The sequence below is a fragment of the Oncorhynchus keta genome, chromosome 18, assembly GCF_023373465.1.
Source record: "Oncorhynchus keta strain PuntledgeMale-10-30-2019 chromosome 18, Oket_V2, whole genome shotgun sequence".
Lineage (NCBI taxonomy): Eukaryota > Metazoa > Chordata > Actinopteri > Salmoniformes > Salmonidae > Oncorhynchus > Oncorhynchus keta.
Window position 1 is genome coordinate 21,583,215 of NC_068438.1, and position 21,595 is coordinate 21,604,809.

At 44.5% G+C, this 21,595-nt stretch overlaps 2 protein-coding genes across 10 annotated transcripts in view; one reads left to right on the forward strand and one right to left on the reverse strand.

Annotated features, from left to right (window-relative positions):
- LOC118397453 (rRNA methyltransferase 3A, mitochondrial-like) overlaps positions 1 to 21,595 on the forward strand; it is a 114,572-nt gene that overhangs the window by 14,476 nt on the left and 78,501 nt on the right. The window lies entirely within an intron of this gene.
- nxn (nucleoredoxin) overlaps positions 1 to 21,595 on the reverse strand; it is an 86,226-nt gene that overhangs the window by 11,597 nt on the left and 53,034 nt on the right. Inside the window, exons 2-3 of the mRNA XM_035792213.2 lie at positions 9,581 to 9,698; positions 6,071 to 6,204 (exon numbers count right to left, since the gene is read on the reverse strand). Of these exons, the coding sequence (XP_035648106.1) occupies positions 6,071 to 6,204; positions 9,581 to 9,698 (252 nt within the window). The remainder of the gene's footprint in view (positions 1 to 6,070; positions 6,205 to 9,580; positions 9,699 to 21,595) is intronic.

The following is a 21,595-nucleotide window of genomic DNA, read 5'->3' on the forward strand; positions in this document are numbered from 1 at the left end:
TATATTGATCTGTATCTGCAGTACATCACTCCAATGTTTCACCAGGAACCAGGACTAACATTTACATTTTGTTTCCTGGGCCATTCAAATGTGAGAACCTAAGTGCTCGGGATTGAACTCAGGATGGTCTTGGCTTGGAGGCATTTGTTGTTGTGAGTGTGTATTTTGAGAGCCCTCTCAAGTCAAGCAGGGAGAATGACTTCATAGTCTCTGGTCTAGTGTGTGTGTTGTGTTCCCTCCATGAGTGCGTGCGAGCGTGGAGGAGCAGAGCGGCTGGCATTAAGATGGTATCAGAGTGCCAGCGGTGGCAGATCTGTGGCTGAAGAAAACAAACCAGACCAGTCTCACTCATCAGTCTCTCCCTCTTACAGTATATTTTCTCTATCCATTCTCCATTTCCTCCTTTTCTTTCTCAGCCTCAGTGACACAAACACAGCGCTCACACACACATAGCTAGTGACGAGGGTAAAGTCAGTGAGGAACTGGGTCACCTACTCTATCCTGTCGAGGGTCACTTCAGGTTGTTGGTAAAAGTAATCCAATGGCCAAGTGCTGGCCATTTCACGCTTGGAACTGTCTATTAATGGTGTGGTGAATTTACACTTAAGAGAGGGGAATGTAGCCTTAAAATAATATACATAACTATATCAAATTGTATTTGTCACATGCGCTGAATACAACAGGTATCACAGGTACCTTACCGTGTTACTGTGAAATGTTGATTTACAAGCCCTTAACCAACAATGCAGTTCAAGAAAGAGATTTGTTTATTTAGTAAATATTTTCTTAAGTGAAAAATTAAATAACAAGTAACACAAAATTAAATAATAAGTAACAATAAAATAACAACAACGAGGCTATATACAGGGGGTACTGGTACCGAGTCAATGTGCGGAGGTACAGGTTAGTCAAGGTCATTTGTACATGTAGGTAGGGGTAAAGTGACTATGCATAGATAAACAAACAGCGAGCAGCAGCAGTGTACAAACAAATGGGGGTGGGGTCAATGTAAATAGTCCGGGGTGCAATTTTATTATTTGGCAGTCTTACTTACATTTACATTTAAGTCATTTAGCAGACGCTCTTATCCAGAGCGACTTACAAATGGCTTGGGGGTAGAAGCTGTAAAGAAGTCTTTTGAACCGAGACTTGGCGCTCCGGTACTTCTTGTTGTGCGGTAGCAGAGAGAACAGGGATGGCAAGAAGCTTGGCCACAGTGATGTACTGGGCAGAAGGCATTACCCTCTGTAGCGCCTAACGGTCGGATTCTGAGCAGTTGCCATACCAAGCGCTGATGCAACCGGTCAGGATACTCTCGATGGTGCAGCTGTAGAACCCTTTGAGGATCTGGGGACCCATGCCAAATCTTTTCAGTCTCCAGAGGGGGAAAAGGCATTTTTGTGCACTCTTCACAACTTTCTTGGTGTTTTTGGACCATGATAGTTTGTTGTAGATGATGTGGACATCAAGGAAATGTAATCCCACGACCCGCTCCACTACAGCCCCGATGTTAATGGGGGACTGTTCGACCCTCCTTTTCCTGTTCTCCACAGTCAGCTCCTTTGTCTTGCTCACATTGAGGGAGAGGTGGTTGTCCTTGCACCACACTGCCAGGTCTCTGACCTCCTCCCTATAGGATGTCTCATCGTTGTCGGTGATCAGGCCACCACCGTTGTGTTGTCAGCAAACTTAATAATGATGTTGGAGTCGTGCTTGGCCACACAGTCGTGGGTGAACAGGGAGTACAGGAGGGGACTAAGCACGCACCCCTGAGGGGCCTCCGTGTTGAGGATCAGCGTGGCAGATGTGCTGTTGCCTACCCTTACCACCTGGGGGCAGAGTCCAGAATCCAGTTGCAGAGGGACGAGTTTAGTCATAGGGTCCTTAGCTTAGTGATGAGCTTTGTAGGCACTATGGTGTTGAACGCTGAGCTGTAGTCAATGAACAGCATTCTCACATAGGTGTTCCTTTTGTCCAGGTGGGAAAGGGCAGTGTGATGATGGTATTGATGTGAGCCATGACCAGCCTTTCAAAGCACTTCATGGCTACCGACATGAGTGCTAAGGGGCGGTAGTAATTTAGGCAGGTTACTGTTGATTTCTTGGGCACAAGGACTATGGTGGTCTGCTTGAAACATGTAGGTATAACAGAGTCGGTCAGGGAGAGGTTGAAAATGTAAAGTGAAGACACTTGCCAGTTGGTCCACCATGCTCAGAGTACACGTCCTGGTAATCCTTCTGGCCCCGCAGCCTTGTTAATGTTGACCTGTTTAAAAGGTCTTGCTCACATCAGCTATGGAGAGCGAGATCACACAGCTGTCCAGAACAGCTGGTGCTTCAGTGTTGCTTGCCTCGAAGCGAGCATGAAAGGCATTTAGCCTGTCTGGTGGGCTCGCGTCACTGGGCAGCTCGTGGCTGGGTTTCCCTTTGCAGTCCATAATAGTTTGCAAGCCCTGCCACATCCGACGAGTATCAGAGTCAGTATAGTAGGATTCAAACTTAGTCCTGTATTGACGCTTTGCCTGTTTGATGGTTCTTTTGAGGGCATAGCGGGATTTCTTATAAGCGTCCGGATTAGTGTCCCACTCCTTGAAAACGGCAGCGGCAGCTCTAGCCTGGTTGGAATATGTACATACGGTTACTGTGGGGACAATGTTGTTGATACACTTATTGATGAAGCTGGTGACTCAGGTGGTATACTCCTTAATGCCATTGGATGAATCCCGGAACATATTCCAGTCTGTGCCAGCACAACAGTCCTGTAGCGTAGAATCTGACCACTTCCGTATTGAGCGAGTCACTGGTAGTTGTTGCTTGTAAGCAGGAATCAGGAGGATAGAATTATGGTCAGATTTGCCAAATAGAGGGAGAGCTTTGTATGCATCTCTGTGTGTGGAGTAAAGGTGGTCTAGAGTTTTTTTCCAATCTGGTTGCACAGGTGACATGCTGGGAGAAATGAGGTAAAACGGATTTAAGTTGGAGCGCTGCTTCTGGATGAGCATTTTCTTGTTTGCTTATGGCCTTGTACAGCTTGTTAAGTACGGCCTTAGTGCCAACATCGGTTTGAGGTGGTAAATAGACGGCTACGAAAAATATAGATAAACTCTCTTGGTAGATAGAGTACCTCATGATAAGCTGTACACCACACTACCTCAGGCGGGCAATACCGAGACTTCCTTAATATTAGACATTGATCACCAGCTGTTATTGACAAATAGACACACACCACTACCGTCTTACCGGACGGAGCAGTTCTGTCCTGCGAATGCATGGAAAATCCAGCCAAATGCATATTATCCGTGTTGTTGTTCAGCCACGACTCTGTGAAACATAACATATTTCAGTTAATGTCCAGTTGGTAGAATAGTCTCGAACGGAGCTCATCAAGTTTATTCTCCAGAGATTTCACATTGGCCAGATGGTAGAGGCGGGTTACGCACTCGCTGACGAATTCTCACAAAGCACCCCGATCTCTGCCCCCTGTACCGCTGTCTTTTCTTCACTCAAATGACAGGGATTTGGGCCTGGTCTCGGAGAAACAGTACATCCTTCGCGTCGGACTCATTAAAGAAAAAATCTTTGTCCAGTTCGAGGTGAGTAATCGCTGTTCTGATATCCAGAAGCTCTTTTCGGTCATAAGAGACGGTAGCAGCAACATTATGTACTAAATAAGTTACAAACAATGCATAAAAACACACAAAATAGCAAAGTTGGTTAGGAGCCCGTAAAACGGCAGCCGTTCCCTCCGTCTCCATTGTCTTAGCTTTTGTAATTATATACAGTGAGGGAAAAAAGTATTTGATCCCCTGCTGATTTTGTATGTTTGTCCACTGACAAAGAAATGATTAGTCTATAATTTTAATGGTAGGTTTATTTGAACAGTGAGAGACAGAATAACAACAAAAAAATCTAGAAAAACGCATTTTAATGAGGGAAACAACTATTTGACCCCTCTGCAAAACATGACTTAGTACTTGGTGGCAAAACCCTTGTTGGCAATAAGAGGTCAGATGTTTCTTGTAGTTGGCCAACAGGTTTGCACACATCTCAGGAGGAATTTTGTCCCACTCCTCTTTGCAGATCTTCTACAAGTCATTAAGGTTTCAAGGTTGACGTTTGGCAACTCGAACCTTCAGCTCCCTCCACAGATTTTCTATGGGATTAAGGTCTGGAGACTGGCTAGGCCACTCCAGGACCTTAAAGTGCTTCTTCTCGAGCCACTCCTTTGTTGCCTTGCCTGTGTGTTTTGGGTCATTGTCATGCTGGAATATCCATCTATTTTCAATGCCCTGGCTGAGGGAAGGAGGTTCTCACCCAAGATTTGACGGTACATGGCCCCGTCCATCGTCCCTTTTATGCGGTGACGTTGTCCTGTCCCCTTAGCAGAAAAACACCCCCAAAGCATAATGTTTCCACCTCCATGTTTGACGGTGGGGATGGTGTTCTTGGGGTCATAGGCAGCATTCCCCCTCCTCCAAACACAGCGAGTTGAGTTGATGCCAAAGAGCTCAATTTTGGTGTCATCTGACCACAACACTTTCACCCAGTTGTCCTCTGAACCATTCAGATGTTCATTGGCAAACTTCAGACGGGCATGTATATGTGCTTTCTTGAGCAGGGGGAACTTGCGGGCGCTGCAGGATTTCAGTCCTTCACGGCGTAGTGTGTTACCAATTATTTTCTTGGTGACTATGGTCCCAACTGCCTTGACATCATTGACAGGATCCTTCCGTGTAGTTCTGGGCTGATTCCTCACCATTCTCATGATCATTGCAACTCCACGAGACGAGATCTTGCATGGAGCCCCAGGCCGAGGGATATTCTTTGTTTCTTCCATTTGCGAATAATCGCACCAACTGTTGTCACCTTCTCACCAAGCTGCTTGGCGATTGTCTTGTAGCCATTCCAGCCTTGTGTAGGTCTACAATCTTGTCCCTGACATCCTTGGAGAGCTCTTTGGTCCTGGCCATGGTGGAGAGTTTGAAATCCGATTGATTGCTTCTGTGAACAGGTGTCTTTTATACAGGTAACAAACTGAGATTAGGAGCACTCCCTTTAAGAGTGTGCTCCTAATCTCAGCTTTGTTACCTGTATAAAAGACACCTGGGAGCCAAAAATGTTTCTGATTGAGAGGGGGTCAAATACTTATTTCCCTCTTTAAAATGCAAATCAATGTATAACATTTTTGACATGTGTTTTTCTGGATTTTTGTTGTTGTTATTCTGTCTCTCACTGTTCAAATAAACCTACCATTAAAATTATAGATTGATAATTTCTTTGTCAGTGGGCAAACGTACAAAATCCCTCACTGTATGTACATAATTACCTAAATTACCTCATACCCCTGCACATTGACTTGGAACTGGTACTCCCTGTATATAGCCATGCTATTTTTACTCATTATTGTTATTCACTGTGTATTTATTCCTCATGTCACTTTTTATATTTTATCTTTAACTCTGCATCGTTGGAAAACGGACCTGTAAGTAAACATTTCACTGTTAGTCTACACCTGTTGTTTGTGAAGCATGTGACAAATAAAATGTACAAATTTGTATTGGTTTGGAAAGTGGACCAGTCAGTGCATTATGGCTTGGTGCTGACTGGTCTCTGGAGCTGAAGGCAGCACTGGCAGCTGGAGGGGTGTCTGCGGCCTGTGTGTGTGTGTGTCATCAGCTGAGCTCATCAGTGACACAAGCCTTTCATGCATCACCAAGTCACGACCTTCACACGGATGGGCAAGCCCAGCACTGACAGAGACAATGGATCGGACGCCCACTGCTCACTTTAAAAGGGCACTAGTTGGTGATGACAGCAAGGAGTGGAATAACTAGCTACTGTAGTCCCAGACAATGGAAGTCCCCTAACTACTCTGTCCATTCCTGGCTACCGGCTGCTGTGTTTCCTCCCGCTGTGCCCTGCCGCCCCGCCCTGGCTTTCACTGATGCCTTTGTTTTCATAAGGCTACTGCTCATATCGGGGGCAGCTGGATGCCTGAAAAGGAAAATGAGGGTCCTTTCCCTCCCTCCCTGCATGTGTGTGTCCTTCCCGGCCCCCACCCCACCAATTACCCAGTGTGCTGAGAAATACACTCCCACATAGTGGCCCTCCAATGAGCTGATGTCTGTCGTCTGCCTGTTGTTCCTGAGCAGAGGGCCGGCCACCACCTCTGCAAAGGGCTTGGGCCCCCAGGGGAACTCCAGGCCTGAGAGGGGGGAGGGAGAAAAGGACAGAGATGAAGAGGGGGTGAGGGAATGAGGGAGAATTAGGGTGGGAGGGAGGGTTTGGTGTTGGGGAGAAAGGATAGAGAGACAAGGGTCTGATTAGTGAACAGAGGAGAGAGCTTTTTCTGTGTGTGAGAAACTCCCCATTCAAAACCAGAGCACTCTCTCCATCCCCCTGGCACAGCTATTAGATATTAAATACATGCACATGTGCCCAGCATTTGTCATACAAACGTCTAATCTCAGTGTGCCTCCTACTCACAAGCTCTTTTGTAATCCATGTCATCTGTGTTTGGAAATGGGACCGCACAACAGATGCAAAATTAGATTTGAATGATTATTGAAAGCCATGCTTTTCAATTTCCCATACAGGGACAGGGAGCGCTGCCAGCCTTACTCCCTCTCGTTTCTTTTTCAAGGTGTCTTCATTGTTAGTGTCAAGCACTAGAGATGCATTTGGTAGGACCAAATAATAAGGTGCAATCATAAATCATAAAGGTTCCTTTATGTGGGCTTCCCTCTATAGGCCTTCATTAGACAGGGCTGTAAAGGTTCATTTATGTGGGCTTCCCTTTATAGGCCTTCATTAGACAGGGCTGTAAAGGTTCCTTTATGTGGGCTTCCCTCTATAGGCCTTCATTAGACAGGGCTGTAAAGGTTCCTTTATGTGGGCTTCCCTCTATAGGCCTTCATTAGACATGGCTGTAAAGGTTCCTTTATGTGGGCTTCCCTCTATAGGCCTTCATTAGACAGGGCTGTAAAGGTTCCTTTATGTGGGCTTCCCTCTATAGGCCTTCATTAGACAGGGCTGTAAAGGTTCCTTTATGTGGGCTTCCCTCTATAGGCCTTCATTAGACAGGGCTGTAAAGGTTCCTTTATGTGGGCTTCCCTCTATAGGCCTTCATTAGACAGGGCTGTAAAGGTTCCTTTATGTGGGCTTCCCTCTATAGGCCTTCATTAGACAGGGCTGACACATCCCCACTGCCTCTGCCGCTGTAGCCTTTTATTGTTGTCCCCATTCACACTGTAAAAATGCACTCCTTCCTGGTGCTGCAGGCAACTTCTCCTCCACTCCGCCACTCAAGACAGCTAGGCCCTTTCACAATGCTGAAAGAGGGTTCTGAATTCTCAACCACCCTCCCCTTTCCCCCCCCAGCCCACCTCAAACTCTTACTACCCCGCCTGTAACCCCAGTCTCCCTTCCTCTCTACAACACAAACACACCCCTTTTCTGCTTCCGCTACCCTCTAACAACTCTGAAAGAGGAGGGGATGGATGAATCTCTTCTTTACCACATCTAGTTGGTGTTAATGAATCATGGGAATGATAGAGTGTGCAGTCTACTGTGGGTTGGGATGGAGACTGGGATTCATTAAGCAGACAGACAGAGGATCTGTCATACAGTTCAGCTCGTGAAATCCATTCCCCTGCACCACGTGTTCTACTGCCACCATGCCTACTCTCTCCACTCTCCCTCACAATTCAAGTGAATTATTGGCATGGGAAGCATATGTTAAATTTGCCAAAGCAAGTGAAGTAGATAATAAACAAAAGTGAAATAAACAAAAATGTACAGTAAACATTAAACTCACAGAAGTTCCAAAAGAATAAAGACATTTCAAATGTCATATTACATCTACAGTGGGGCAAAAAAGTATTTAGTCAGCCACCAAATGTGCAAGTTCTCCCACTTAAAAAGATGAGAGTGCTGTAATTTTCATCATAGGTACACTTCAACTATGACAGGCAAAATTATGAGACATTGTAGGATTTTTAATTAATTTATTTGCAAATTATGGTGGAAAATAAGTATTTGGTTACCTACAAACAAGCAAGACTTCTGGCTCTCACAGACCTGTAACTTCTTCTTTAAGAGGCTCCTCTGTCCTCCACTCGTTACCTGTATTAATGGCACCTGTTTGAACTTGTTATCAGTATAAAAGACACCTGTCCACAACCTGCCAAGACCAAAGAGCTGTCAAAGCACACCAGAAATAAAATTGTAGACCTGCACCAGGCTGGGAAGACTGAATCTGCAATATGTAAGCAGCTTGGTTTGATGAAATCAACTGTGGGAGCAATTATTAGGAAATAGAAGACATACAAGACCACTGATAATCTCCCTCGATATGGGGCTCCACGCAAGATCTCACCCCGTGGGGTCAAAATGATCACAAGAACGGTGAGCAAAAATCCCAGAACCACACGGGGGGACCTAGTGAATGACCCGCAGAGAGCTGGGACCAAAGTAACAAAGCCTACCATCAGTAACACACTACGCCGCCAGGGACTCAAATCCTGCAGTGCCAGACGTGTCCCCTTGCTTAAGCCAGTACATGTCCAGGCCCATCTGAAGTTTGCTAGAGAACATTTGGATGATCCAGAAGAAGATTGGGAGAATGTCATATGGTCAGATGAAACCAAAATAGAACTTTTTTGTAAAAACTCAACTCGTCGTGTTTGGAGGACAAAGAAGGCTGAGTTGCATCCAAAGAACACCATACCTACTGTGAAGCATGGGGGTGGAAACATCATGCTTTGGGGCAGTTTTTCTGCAAAGGGACCAGGACGACTGATCCGTGTAAAGGAAAGAATGAATGGGGCCATGTATCGTGAGATTTTGAGTGAAAACCTCCTTCCATCAGCAAGGGCATTGAAGATGAAACGTGGCTGGGTCTTTCAGCATGACAATGATCCCAAACACGCCGCCCGGGCATGAAGGAGTGGCTTCATAAGAAGAATTTCAAGGTCTTTGAGTGACCAAGCCAGTCTCCAGATCTCAACCCCATAGAAAATCTTTGGAGGGAGTTGAAAGTCCATGTTGCCCAGCAACAGCCCCAAAACATCACTGCTCTAGAGGAGATCTGCATGGAGGAATGGGCCAAAATACCAGCAACAGTGTGTGAAAACCTTGTGGAGACTTACAGAAAACGTTTGACCTCTGTCATTGCCAACAAAGGGTATATAACAATGTATTGAGAAACTTTTGTTATTGACCAAATACTTATTTTCCACCATAATTTGCAAATAAATTCATAGAAAAATCCTACAATGTGATTTTCTGGATGTTTTTTTCTCATTTTGTCTGTCATAGTTGAAGTGTACCTATTATAGGTCTGCAGATGTGGGAATAAGAAAAGGCACTTTATAATATTCATGCAATACCAGAACAGGACACAAATTGAGAAATATGGCCCGCTCTCCAACTGGTGAAGGATGTGGCACAGAAACTTCGCAATATGAAATTCTGACGAGGCATTTTTCATGTAATAAACTGTATGCTTGTTTGCGCGTGTGTGTGTCTGTGTTCCGGCGCAGTCCCCATTTTTGAGGCTCAGTCTGACTGAGGAGACTTACCTTTGGGGTCATCTCTCACCACCAGTAGTCCGTTCCGACACACCACCTTCCCTGTGGCTGCATCCACAAACACCAGCGAGGGAATACTGGTCACCTTGTACTTGTTCCACAGCTTCATCTGGACAGAGAGAGGAGAAATGGGAAATATGCAGTTAGAATAAGACACCTATGCTCTGGTTAATCGTCCGAGCAACAGGAAGAGAAAAATCAAACCAATAAAAAGAAAAGTAATTGAATGTCGTACATCTTTACTATAGTTGTTTTCCATCTAGTTTATAAGATCTGTTGATAAATAATTATTTATCAGACATCAATTGATATCCATATGTTTATAGGACAACAGCCATTTCCACTATAATTACACCAAAAGTGCAGAAGTACCAGTATCTATTACAGAGGCAAGCCGTTTCTCTGAAGTATAAAGGGACTACAAAATGAGCCAGGTTGAATAAAACAGCAGCAGAGATGCAGCCTGCGGTAAATTAGATGAAGGCTAGAATCACACTAACTAGCTAACTTTAAAGTAACTGGCATTCACAAGGAGCGTTTCGCCCCTGCTGTGATGTCATGAATCAAATCAAATTTTATTGATCACATACACATGGTTAGCAGATGTTAACGCAAGTGTAGTGAAATGCTTGTGCTTCTAGTTCTGACAGTGCAGCAATATCTAACAAGTAATCTAACAATTCAACAACAACTACTTAACACACACAATCTTAAGTAAAGGGATGGAATAATAATATGTACATATAAATATATGGATGAGTGATGAGCGAGCAGCATAGGCAAGATGCAATAGATGGTATAGAATGCAGTACATACATATGAGATGAGTAATGAAAGATATGTAAACATTATTAAAGTGGCATTATTAAAGTTACTGATCCATTTATTAAAGTGGCCGATGATTTGAGTCTGAATGTAGGCAGTCTGATGGCCTCAGAAGCTGTTTTTCAGTCTCTCGGTCCCAGCTTTGATATACAGTGGGGAGAATAAGTATTTGATAACCTACTTACAAAGCATGTAGAGGTCTGTAATTTTTTATCATAGGTACACTTCAACTGTGAGAGACGGAATCTAAAACAAAAAAATAATTCAATGTCATTTTCTGGATTAAGTAAATAATTTGACATAAGTATTTGATACATCAGAAAAGCAGAACTTAATATTTGGTACATAAACCTTTGTTTGCAATTACAGAGATCATACGTTTCCTGTAGTTCTTGACCAGGTTTGCACATACTGCAGCAGGGATTTTGGCCCACTCCTCGCTGGGCAATACGGACTTTCAGCTCCCTCCAAAGATATTCTACTGGTTTCAGGTCTGGAGACTGGCAAGGCCACTCCAGGACTTTGAGATGCTTCTTACGGAGCCACTCCTTAGTTGCCCTGGTTGTGTGTTTCGGGTCGTTGTCCTGCTGGAAGACCCAGCCACGACCCATCTTCAATGCTCTTACTGAGGGAAGGAGGTTGTTGGCCGCGATACATGGCCCCATCCATCCTCCCCTCAATACAGTGCAGTCGTCCAATCCCTTTTGCAGAAAAACATCCCCAAAGAATGATGTTTCCACCTCCATGCTTCACGGTTGGGATGGTGTTCTTGGGGTTGTACTCATCCTTCTTCTTCCTCCAAACACAGAGGGTGGAGTTTAGACCAAAAAACTATATTTTTGTCTCATCAGACCACATGACCTTCTCCCATTCCTCCTCTGGATCATCCAGATGGTCATTGGCAAACTTCAGATGGGCCTGGACATGCGCTGGCTTGAGCAGAGGGACCTTGGGCCTGGATTTTAATCCATGACGGCGTAGTTACTAATGGTTTTCTTTGAGACTGTGGTCCCAGCTCTCTTCAGGTCATTGACCAGGTCCTGCCATGTAGTTCTGGGCTGATCCCTTAGATTCCTCATGATCATTGATGCCCCACGAGGTGAGATCTTGCATGGAGCCCCAGACCAAGGGTGATTGACCATCATCCTGAACATCTTCCATTTTCTAATAATTGCGCCAACAGTTGTTGCCTTCTCACCAAGCTGCTTGCCTATTGTCCTGTAGCCCATCCCAGCCTTGTGCAGGTCTACAATTTTATCCCTGATGTCCATACACAGCTCTCTAGTCTTGGCCATTGTGGAGAGGTTTGAGTCTGTTTGATTGAGTGTGTGGACAGGTGTCTTTTATACAGGCAACGAGTTCAAACAGGTGCAGTTAATACAGGTAATGAGTGGAGAACAGGTGGGCTTCTTAAAGAAAAACTAACATGTCTGTGAGTGCGGGAATTCTTATTGGTTGGTAGGTGATCAAATACTTATGTCATGCAATAAAATGTAAATTAATTACTTAAAAATCATACAATGAGATTTTCTGGATTTTTGTTTAAGATTCCGTCTCTCACAGTTGAAGTGTACCGATGATGTAAATTACAGACCTCTACATGCTTTGTAAGTAGGAAAACCTGCAGAATCGGCAGTGTATCAAATACTTGTTCTCCCCACTGTACCTGTCCTGACCTCACCTTCTGGATGGTAGCGGGGTGAACAGGCAGTGGCTCGGGTGGTTGTTGTCCTTGATTAACTTTTTGGCCTTCCAGTGACATCGGATTCTGTATGTGTCCTGGAGGGCAGGTAGTTTACCGTTGGTGATACGTTGTGCAGACCGCACCACCCTCTGGAGAGCCTTATGGTTGTGGGCGGTGCAGTTGCCGTACCAGGCAGTGATACAGCCCGACAGGATGCTCTTAATTGTGCATCTGTAAAAGTTTGTGAGGGTTTTAGGTGACAAGTCAAATTTCTTCAGTCTCCTGAGGTTGAAGAGGCGCTATTGTGCCGCCTTCACCACACTGTCTGTGTGGGTGGACAATTTCAGTTTGTCTGTGATGTGTACGCCAAGGAACTTAAAACGTTCCACCTTCTCCACTGCTGTCCAGTCGATGTGGATAGGGGGTTCTCCCTCTGCTGTTTCACGAAGTGCATGATCATCTCCTTTGTTTTGTTGACGTTGAGTGAGGTTTTTTTTCCTGAAACCACACTCCGAGTGCCCCTGAGTGACCTCCCTGTAAGCGGTCTCGTCGTTGTTGATATTAAAGCCCACTTCTGTTGTGTCATCTGCAAACTTGCTGCCTGAGTTGGAGGTGTGCATGGCTGCGCAGTAATGGGTGAACAGGGAGTAGAGGAGGGGGCTGAGCACGCACCCTTGTGGGGCCCCAGTGTTGAGGATCAGTGAAGTGGAGATGTTTCCCACATTCACTAATAAGAGCAACACAACGTAAAAAGAGCAGAAAAATCCACACTTGATAAAAAACTTTCGTCACCAACTCTGCACTATACCCCATAGAAATACAAATCACTTAATGTAGCCTTTCTTCGAGTGAGGAAAAAACTGTAAATGATTCTGTCTATTCAATAAAGTATGTGAAGCAAGCATACCTCCACAGGAATTAACATTAATTATACTGGACAAAAATATAAACACAGCATGCAACAATTTAAGATTTTACTGAGTTACAGTTCATATCAGTCAATTGAAATTAATTAAATGAGTCCCTAATCTATGGATTTCCCCTTACTGGGAATACAGATATGTAACAGCTGGTGCACGATATCTAAGGAGGTCTCGAGCTATTGCTCGCCTGAGGTAGAGTATCTCATGATAAACTGTAGACCACACTACCTACCTGGAGAGTTTTCATTTGTATTGTTCATAGCTGTTTACAAACCACCACAGTCAGAGGCTGGCACTAAGACAGCACTGAATGAGCTGTATTCCGCCATAAGAAAACGCCCACCCAGAGGTGGCACTTCTGGGTCTTTAATGCAGGGAAACTTAAATCCGTTTTACCAAATTTCTATCAGCATGTTAAAGATGCAACCAGAGTAAAAATAACTCTGGACCACCTTTACTCCACACACAGAGACGCATACAAAGTTCTCCCCTCCTCATTCCTGCTTATAAGCAAAAATTTAAGCAGGAAGCACCAGTGACTAGATCAATAAAAAAGTGATCAGATGAAGCAGATGCTAAGCTACAGGACTGTTTTGCTAGCACAGACTGGAATATGTTCCAGGATTCCTCCGATGCCATTGAGGAGTACACCACATCAGTCATTGGCTTCATCAATAAGTGCATCGAGGACGTCGTCCCCACATTGACCGTACGTACATACCACAACCAGAAGCCCTGGATAACAGGCAACATCCGCACTGAGCTAAAGGCTAGAGCTGCCGCTTTCAAGGAGAGGGACTCTAACCCGGAAGCTCATAAGAAATCTCGCTATGCCCTCCGACGAACCATCAAACAGGAAAAGCATCATTACAGAACTAAGATTGAATTGCACTACACCGGCTCTGATGCCAGCCGAGTGTGGCAGGGCTCGCAAACCATCAGACTACAAAGGGAAGCACAGCCGACAGCTGCCCAGTGACACGAGCCTACCAGACGAGATAAACAAATTCTATGCTAGCTTTAAGGCAAATAACACTGAAACAAGCATGAGAGCATCAACTGTTCCGGAAGACTGTGTGATCACACTCTCCGCAGTCGTGTAAGACCTTTAAACAGGTCAACATTCACAAGGCCGCAGGGCCAGATTAATTACCAGGACGTGTACTGCGAGCATGCGCTGACCAACTGACAAGTGTCTTCAATTACATTTTCAACCTCTCCCTGTCCGAGTCTATAATACCAACATGTTTCAAGCAAACCACCGTAGCGCCTGTGCCCAAGAACACTAAGGTAACCTGCTTAAATGACTACCGACCCATAGCACTCACGCCTGTAACCATGAAGTCCTTCGAAAGGCTGGTCATAGCTGACAACACTATTATCAACACCCAAAAACCCTGGACCCACTCCAATTTGCATACAGCCCCAACAGATCCACAGATGATGTAATCTCCATTACACTCCACACTGCCCTTTCCCACCTGGACAAAAGGAACACCTGTGAGATCGCTATTCATTGACTACAGCTCAGCATTCAACACCATAGTGCCCTCAAAGATCATCATTAAGCTAAGGACCCTGTGACTAAACACCTCCCTCTGCAACTGAATCCTGGACTTCCGGAGAGGCCGCCCCCAGGTGATAAGGGTAGGTAACAACACATCTGCCATGCTGATCCTCAACATAGGGGCCCCTCAGGGGTGTGTGCCCAGTCTGCTCCTGTACTCCCTGTTCACTCATGACTGCAAGGCCAAGCACGACTCCAACACCATCATTAAGTTTGCCGATGACAACATTGGTAGGCCTGATCACCGACGAGACAGCCTATAGGGAGGTCAGAGCCCTGGCCATGTGGTGCCAGGACAACAACCTCTTCCTCAATGTGATCAAGACAAAAGGAGATGATTGTGGACTACAGGAAAAGGAGGACAGAGCACACCCTCATTCTCGTCGACGGGGCTGCAGTGGAGAAGGTTGAGAGCTTCAAGTTCCTTGGTGTTCACATCACCAACAAACTATTACGGTCAAAGCACACCAAGACAGTCGTGAAGATGGCATGGCAAAACCTATTTCCCCTCTGGAGACTGAAAAGATTTGGCATGGGTCCTCAGATCCTCAAAGGGTTCTACAGCTGCACCATCGAGAGCATCCTTACTGGTTGCATCACGGCCAAGTATGGCAACTGCTCGGCCTCCGACCGCAAGGCACTACAGAGGGTAGTGCGAACGGCCCAGTACATCACTGGGGCCAAGCTTCCTGCCATCCAGGACCTCTATACCAGGCGGTGTCAGAGGAAGGCCCTAAAAATGTTCAAAGACTCCAGCCACCCTAGTCATAGACTGTTCTCTCCGCTACCGCACGGCAAACGGTACCGGAGCACCATGTCTTGGTCCAAGAGACTTCTAAATAACTTCTCCACCTAAGCCATAAGAGTCCTGAACAACTAATCAAATGGCTACGCAGATTATTTGCATTGCCCCCCCCATCCCCCTCTTTTACACCGCTGCTATTCTCGGTTGTTATCATCTATGCATAGTCACTTTAATAACTCTACCTACATGTACATTTTGCCTCAACTAACCGGTGCCCCCGCATATTGACTCTGTACCGGTACCCCCCTGTATATAGTCTTGCTATTGTTATTTTACTGCTGCTCTTTAATTACTTGTTTATTTTATTTCTTATTCTTATCCGTATTTTTTAACTGCATTGTTGGTTAGGGGCTCGTAAGTAAGCATTTCACTGTAAGGTTGTATTCGGCGCATGTGACTAATACTATTTGATATGCATCTGTTGGTCACAGATACCTTAACAAAAAAGTAGTGGTGTGGGTCAGAAAACCAGTCAGTATATGGTATGACCACCATTCGCTCAGGCTGTATGAAGTTGCTGAATATGGTTGTTTAATCAGCTTCTTGATATGCCACATCTGTCAGGTGGATGGATTATTTGGCAAAGGAGAAATGCTCACAACCAGGGATGTAAACTAATTTGTGTAAAACATTTTAGAGAAATACGTTTTTTGTGCATATGGAAAATATATTTTATTTCAGCTCATGAAACATGGGGCCAACACTTTACATGTTGCGTTTATATTATTGTTCAGTATATAAGGACTGTTGTGACTGTATATTGTGACTTGATATGAATATAAAACATACCGCATAAAATCGGAAACAGACTCTTTATGACCACAAATGCGTGTTTGAAACTGGGACTATTTATAGGTGTATATGTTCGGTGTAGTCCGACGACAGAGAGCGCATCAAGAAACTCACACAGTGGAAACTCACTTTCCATATCAGAGGGAAGAAGATGGGCGTTGCTTGAAATGACTAGCTCCTGAAGAATAGCCCTGAGAGTCAGAGGTCAATTTCCTGAGAGTTGTCTGAGAAGCATAAAAATATTGATGTTTGAAAGTCTGATAGCAAGTCTGAGCCAGAATTGTACGAGTGACCTTGAGATAGCCAAGCCAATACACCAAGGACTGCACCAGTCCAGACAATTTGGTATAGGCACATAGTACCATATAATGATTTTAGCACTGTGGTCTCTAGTAATTTCAGTGAAAGGGAGAGATAGATGTAGGAGTGAGGCCTGTCTGCAGTCTGTCTCAGTGGGGGAAGCCTCCAGTTGGGTTCAGTTACAGTTCTGCTCCAGTCCAGGCCTGGCTGATGAAAAACTTTTCTTTCTAATAAAAACAATGACTTCACTTCGGGAGCCAAGTTAGCGTTCTGATGTGCAGACGGATTCAGGGAGTTTCAGACTGCTCAGAGAGATTGGCGTTTTACAGGGTATGGGTTCCCTTGACAGGGACTGTACAGGGAGGGACCTCCTCTCTACTGTGGAACTGGAAGAGGAGTGTTCAACCCCCACCAGGTCCTCTATGAGCAGGCATCGTCCCTCCATACTGTAGTACCCCTCATGTCAGGGCCTCCCACAATCAGAAGTTCCACCACAGGTTGCATGGTGCATTCTCTCGCTCTTGGTCCTCTGGAAACTCCATCTGCCCCAGCCACATTGATGAGGTTAGGGGCCAGGGCATTAACTCAGACCGTCTCAGGGTAACCAACCAACATGTCTGTGAAACTCACACAGTGGACGGTGTACACACAATCTGCCTGGACCGGACGGTTATAACCTAATAGTTTATCAACATTTAAGCTAAAACGTTCTGATCTGTTGCATCAGCAACATTGTGTAAAAAATGAAGCTAGTGGTTTGGGATCTATTGCATCCTACAACGGTCCCAGACTAAGTTTGGAATATTTATTTCAAATGTTGTACTATAGGGGATAGTAAATCGACATAGGCTAGTGCTTTTGCTGTTCGTTTGGTCTACTCATCTTGTTGGCTGACGAAAAGTAAATGTGGACAGTTCTTCCAATATCTTCAATATGCACCTCAGAATTTGATAAGGACGCGCGCAATTGTGCCCCCGATGTGTCGGTCTTCACTTGTAGCCTGTGACAAAGACCCGATCACATGATGGAGAGCCATGCGAGTTGGAGGTGCTTCGGAGCAGGCAGCACTGAGGGAGAAGAGTACAACCCAGCACTCTGGGCCAAGGGCACAACGGCCACTGGCCGCAGAAGGAATAGAAGTTTTTAGGGTGCATTACGGCCACACAAAGGAGAAGCCCCGGGAAATGTTAGGTATTAGCAAGTGCTTATCAATTTATGAATGAGAGACTGATGAAGTGGGTACAGCCTACACAAAAAAAACTAAGCAGAGCTCATGCCGTTCAAACAAGTAAAAAAAAAAAATCATCATTAGTCATATCATGCAACCTTACAATCAAAATATGGCCCAACGTTAATAGAACAAGTAACTAAATGAATATAGGAGCACCTAATTTTTCGCTCTCCACGGAGTATTGCGCACTCCCTCAAATCGTTTGGAGAAAATATCCATTCCATTTTAAATCAGCTTTGTTCAATTGTATTCTTCATACTATAAAATAATGCCACAGAATTCTAAGCAAATCTTGTCCGTAAAATGAACTAGTGTATCCCACAGCCATTTGGCATAGCCATATCAGGACAACTCAGAGTATGCTATTCTGTTCTTCTGAAATAGACTACAATTTTTTCATATTACGTTTCTTTAGACCTATCTAAAATAAATTGATTTATTGCATCAGTGGCTTGTGTGGAAGCCAGGAGATACTAAATGTGTTTATGTTAATTAACAGTCAGTTACCGTGAGACCGAATTTGCTTGACAATATTTTGTGACCTCTACAGCCGTAGAGACATAACTTTGAAGTCACAACAAAATATATGCAAAACTCTTCAAATAGACAAATCATATTTAGCTAAAAATGCTATAGGGCCAATGGATGACAGGCTATACAGGAAGTCTGTATTTACAAATCATTAGGTCTATTTGCATGTTTCAAATACTGTACCGTTATCAACTAAACATACTAGGAGATGTTTGCCATAATATATCATAGTAGGGCCCTTTTGGTCAGTATGAGTTCATGAGTTTATATACAGCTTGTCTAAAATATACATAATTCTTCTATGATGTGTACAATGTCAATGTGCATACATATATGTCTATCTATTAGTGTGTGTACCAAGGCCGAACCTCTCTCAACCCCACCCTGCTCTAGTCTGAGTCTGGTGCATAGAGAGCACTGCTGAAAGAGAGATTGTTTCTGAGAGGCAGAGACCTCGGAGCCGATTCAGCCTCGATCCTTTCACTACTGCTAATTTACTGTATGATCCGGAATTTTTGTCTGCCTGGCGGTTTGGCTGCAGTTCAGGGCACCACAGGACACTAAATCACGTCAGCTGTAGATCTGTAGATTCGCCTGGAGGCTAGGCTGTGTGTGACAGCCATCGGGCTGTTATCATGATTTCAGGGCAGATGATGGGCCTGGTAATTATGACAGTTACATCACCTACATTCATTCATTGATGGCAGCTACATACATTTCACCACCTTGAAACATGGTGATTCATACTGGAAGAGGAACAGTCATTATGGAACAGTCATTCATTTATACTTATGTCACTGTTTAGAGGCAAAACAAGATGCCTTGCTGTGCTTGTTCTCATGGTGATTCTTCCTCAGGCTGGCTAAATTAAACACCAAAAGGAGAACCTCTTTTCTATACAGTGGGAGGTTTTTGCAGTCTTGAAAACAAAAGCAGATGTTCCCAAGAGGGACAGCATTTTTTGGAGTGGTGTTTTAGAAAATGTTGAAAACAATAGCAACATTTGTTCAGAATCTCTAGAGGTTCTGCCTTTTGCACACAGTGACAGACTGTACTTCGTTTTACTCCTTCTCTCCTCAGTTTGCCTTTAGGGACTAAAAACAGAGGAATGTGATGCCATAGTGGTCCCAATATTAGCTTCCCAAATGTAGCCACTCCCTCTAGTACCTTACTCCATTCAGAGAGTCAATGTTTGAAGCCATCTGTTCAGAGTTGGGTGTATTATAAGCTGTAGAGAAAATAAACAAATCAAATTTAAATTTGTCACATGCGCCGAATACAGCAGGTGTTGTATGAAATGCTAACTTACAAGCCCTTAACCAACAATGCAGTTTTAAGAGTTAATAAAATATTTTCTAAATAAACTAAACTAAAAAAAAAAATAGAACATAACTGGTGACAGAACTGGTGACCTGTGAGCCACAAACACTCATAAATCAGTGTCCAAACTAAACTTATTCCCCAGTCAGGGCTCATCTCGAACCTACTTCACATGGGTTGTGTCCCAAATGGCACCTTACTCCCTTTAGAGTGCACTACTTTTGACCACAGCCCATATGGCTCTGGTCAAAAGTAGTGCACTATATAGAGGATAGGGTGCAATTTGGGATGCATGCATGGTTGTCTCCAAACCAGATCTCTGTGGTTTGTCTGGATTTCATTTGACTCTTGAAGGAATGATTTAATCAAAGTATTGAATATCCATTGTGCTGTACGTTTTAATCATCTACTGTAGGAAAGTCTGTGCAAGACCCAAAGAAATAAGAACATGGTAGAAAACGTAGATACAGCTGAAGATGAGAGGAATCATATAAAACTTCTCGGAAACAATCATATAATTTTATCAGCATAAATCATAGCCAGTCTAGAGACCCTAAGCATTAGTCCACATGTGTCTGCTACACATCTCCCTTCCTCCTGCATGTTTTTAGGTGGGCAACCCTTTTCATTACCCAGACCAACACACTAGACTAGATCAAATGTGCCAATAACCCCCAGCCAACCCCCCAGAGACCCGGAAATCCATACTAACCAATCCATTTAGGACACACACTCTCCCTCCCCCTCCCCTAATAGGATCACCCATGGCTGCGGTTCCACTTATGGAGGCTGAGGAGGGAGCAGTAGATCTGCCTGTATGGACATAGCAGAGCCAGACGGCCAGGCCTGTAGCTTAATGCAATGCTCTGTATAACGCTCACATCGGAGATGTTCAACACGAGGTGAAAAGGTCATCATAATGATCAAGCTCTGACTGCCTGTCAAAAACTGATCTTGTTAAATCCACTGATGAGTCTTCTGAATGCACTAAGTAACGTCACACTGTCTGTATGTCATTCTGAGAAGGGAATTCTCACAGTTGTCCATCTTGTCCACATACAATACTGTATCTATGTTTGGTGTCATGGATGGTAATCGTTTTCATGCTTCTTTGTACTGCTGCACGTTTGTAGGAACACTTGGCGCTTAAAGGGGTGGGGGTAGTTAACAGAGCTCCTACTGGCGTTCCCAAAGCTCTCACAGACACATCTGCTTCACTTGTGACCCACTCCCTCCCATCTGAACCCCTACTGCCATTTCTTCCCCCGACCCCTCCTCTCCATTCCCCCGACCCCTATGGTCTTCCTAGCCCCATGCAGCCTTGTGGAGGGAGGCTGGGCTGAGAGAGAGTGGTGCTGGGCTGAGAGGAGAAGCCCTGCTGAGAGAGCTGGAGTGGAAGAAATTCCTCCAGTCATCATCCCTATTCACCTCTCATTGTTCCTGCCCTGACTCCACACAGATCTACTTTCACTGGCCCAGGCGGCCAGACCTGAGGCGCTTGCCAAACGCTCATATTGCAGCCCCATTTTAGCAAACACGGCACTTACAAAGGGATTTCAATAGCGTACAAAGGAGTCCATGTGCTCCACCCTGCTGAATACTAACAGGAATAAAGTTCTTTATCTCTCGATAGAATACTTAAGAATAACATGGATGGGCATTTTAAAAAACACACACTACAAAGGAAGGAGGGAGTCGGAGTAGCTATTTCTAGAATCAAAGCCTTGGCCTTTCACAGAGTACTGTAGGCTATACCTACAGGACAATTTACCATCTGATAGTAGCTAGCTAGTTTGTGTTTTAACTTATTTATCATGGTCTAGAGGGCATTCCTGTACTTTATCTAGTCTTGCATTCTGGGAAGAAGACTCTCTAGACTCATGTCTCTTCCACTAATGAACAACCAGAATCCTAAATTAGGCTGTATTCCCTTAATCCCATTAGCTATGTCTTTTTACTTTATCAACACGCTCCTGAATTAACTCACTTCCCCATTCTTTTCAAAAGGAATTTTTTGCCATGTGCATT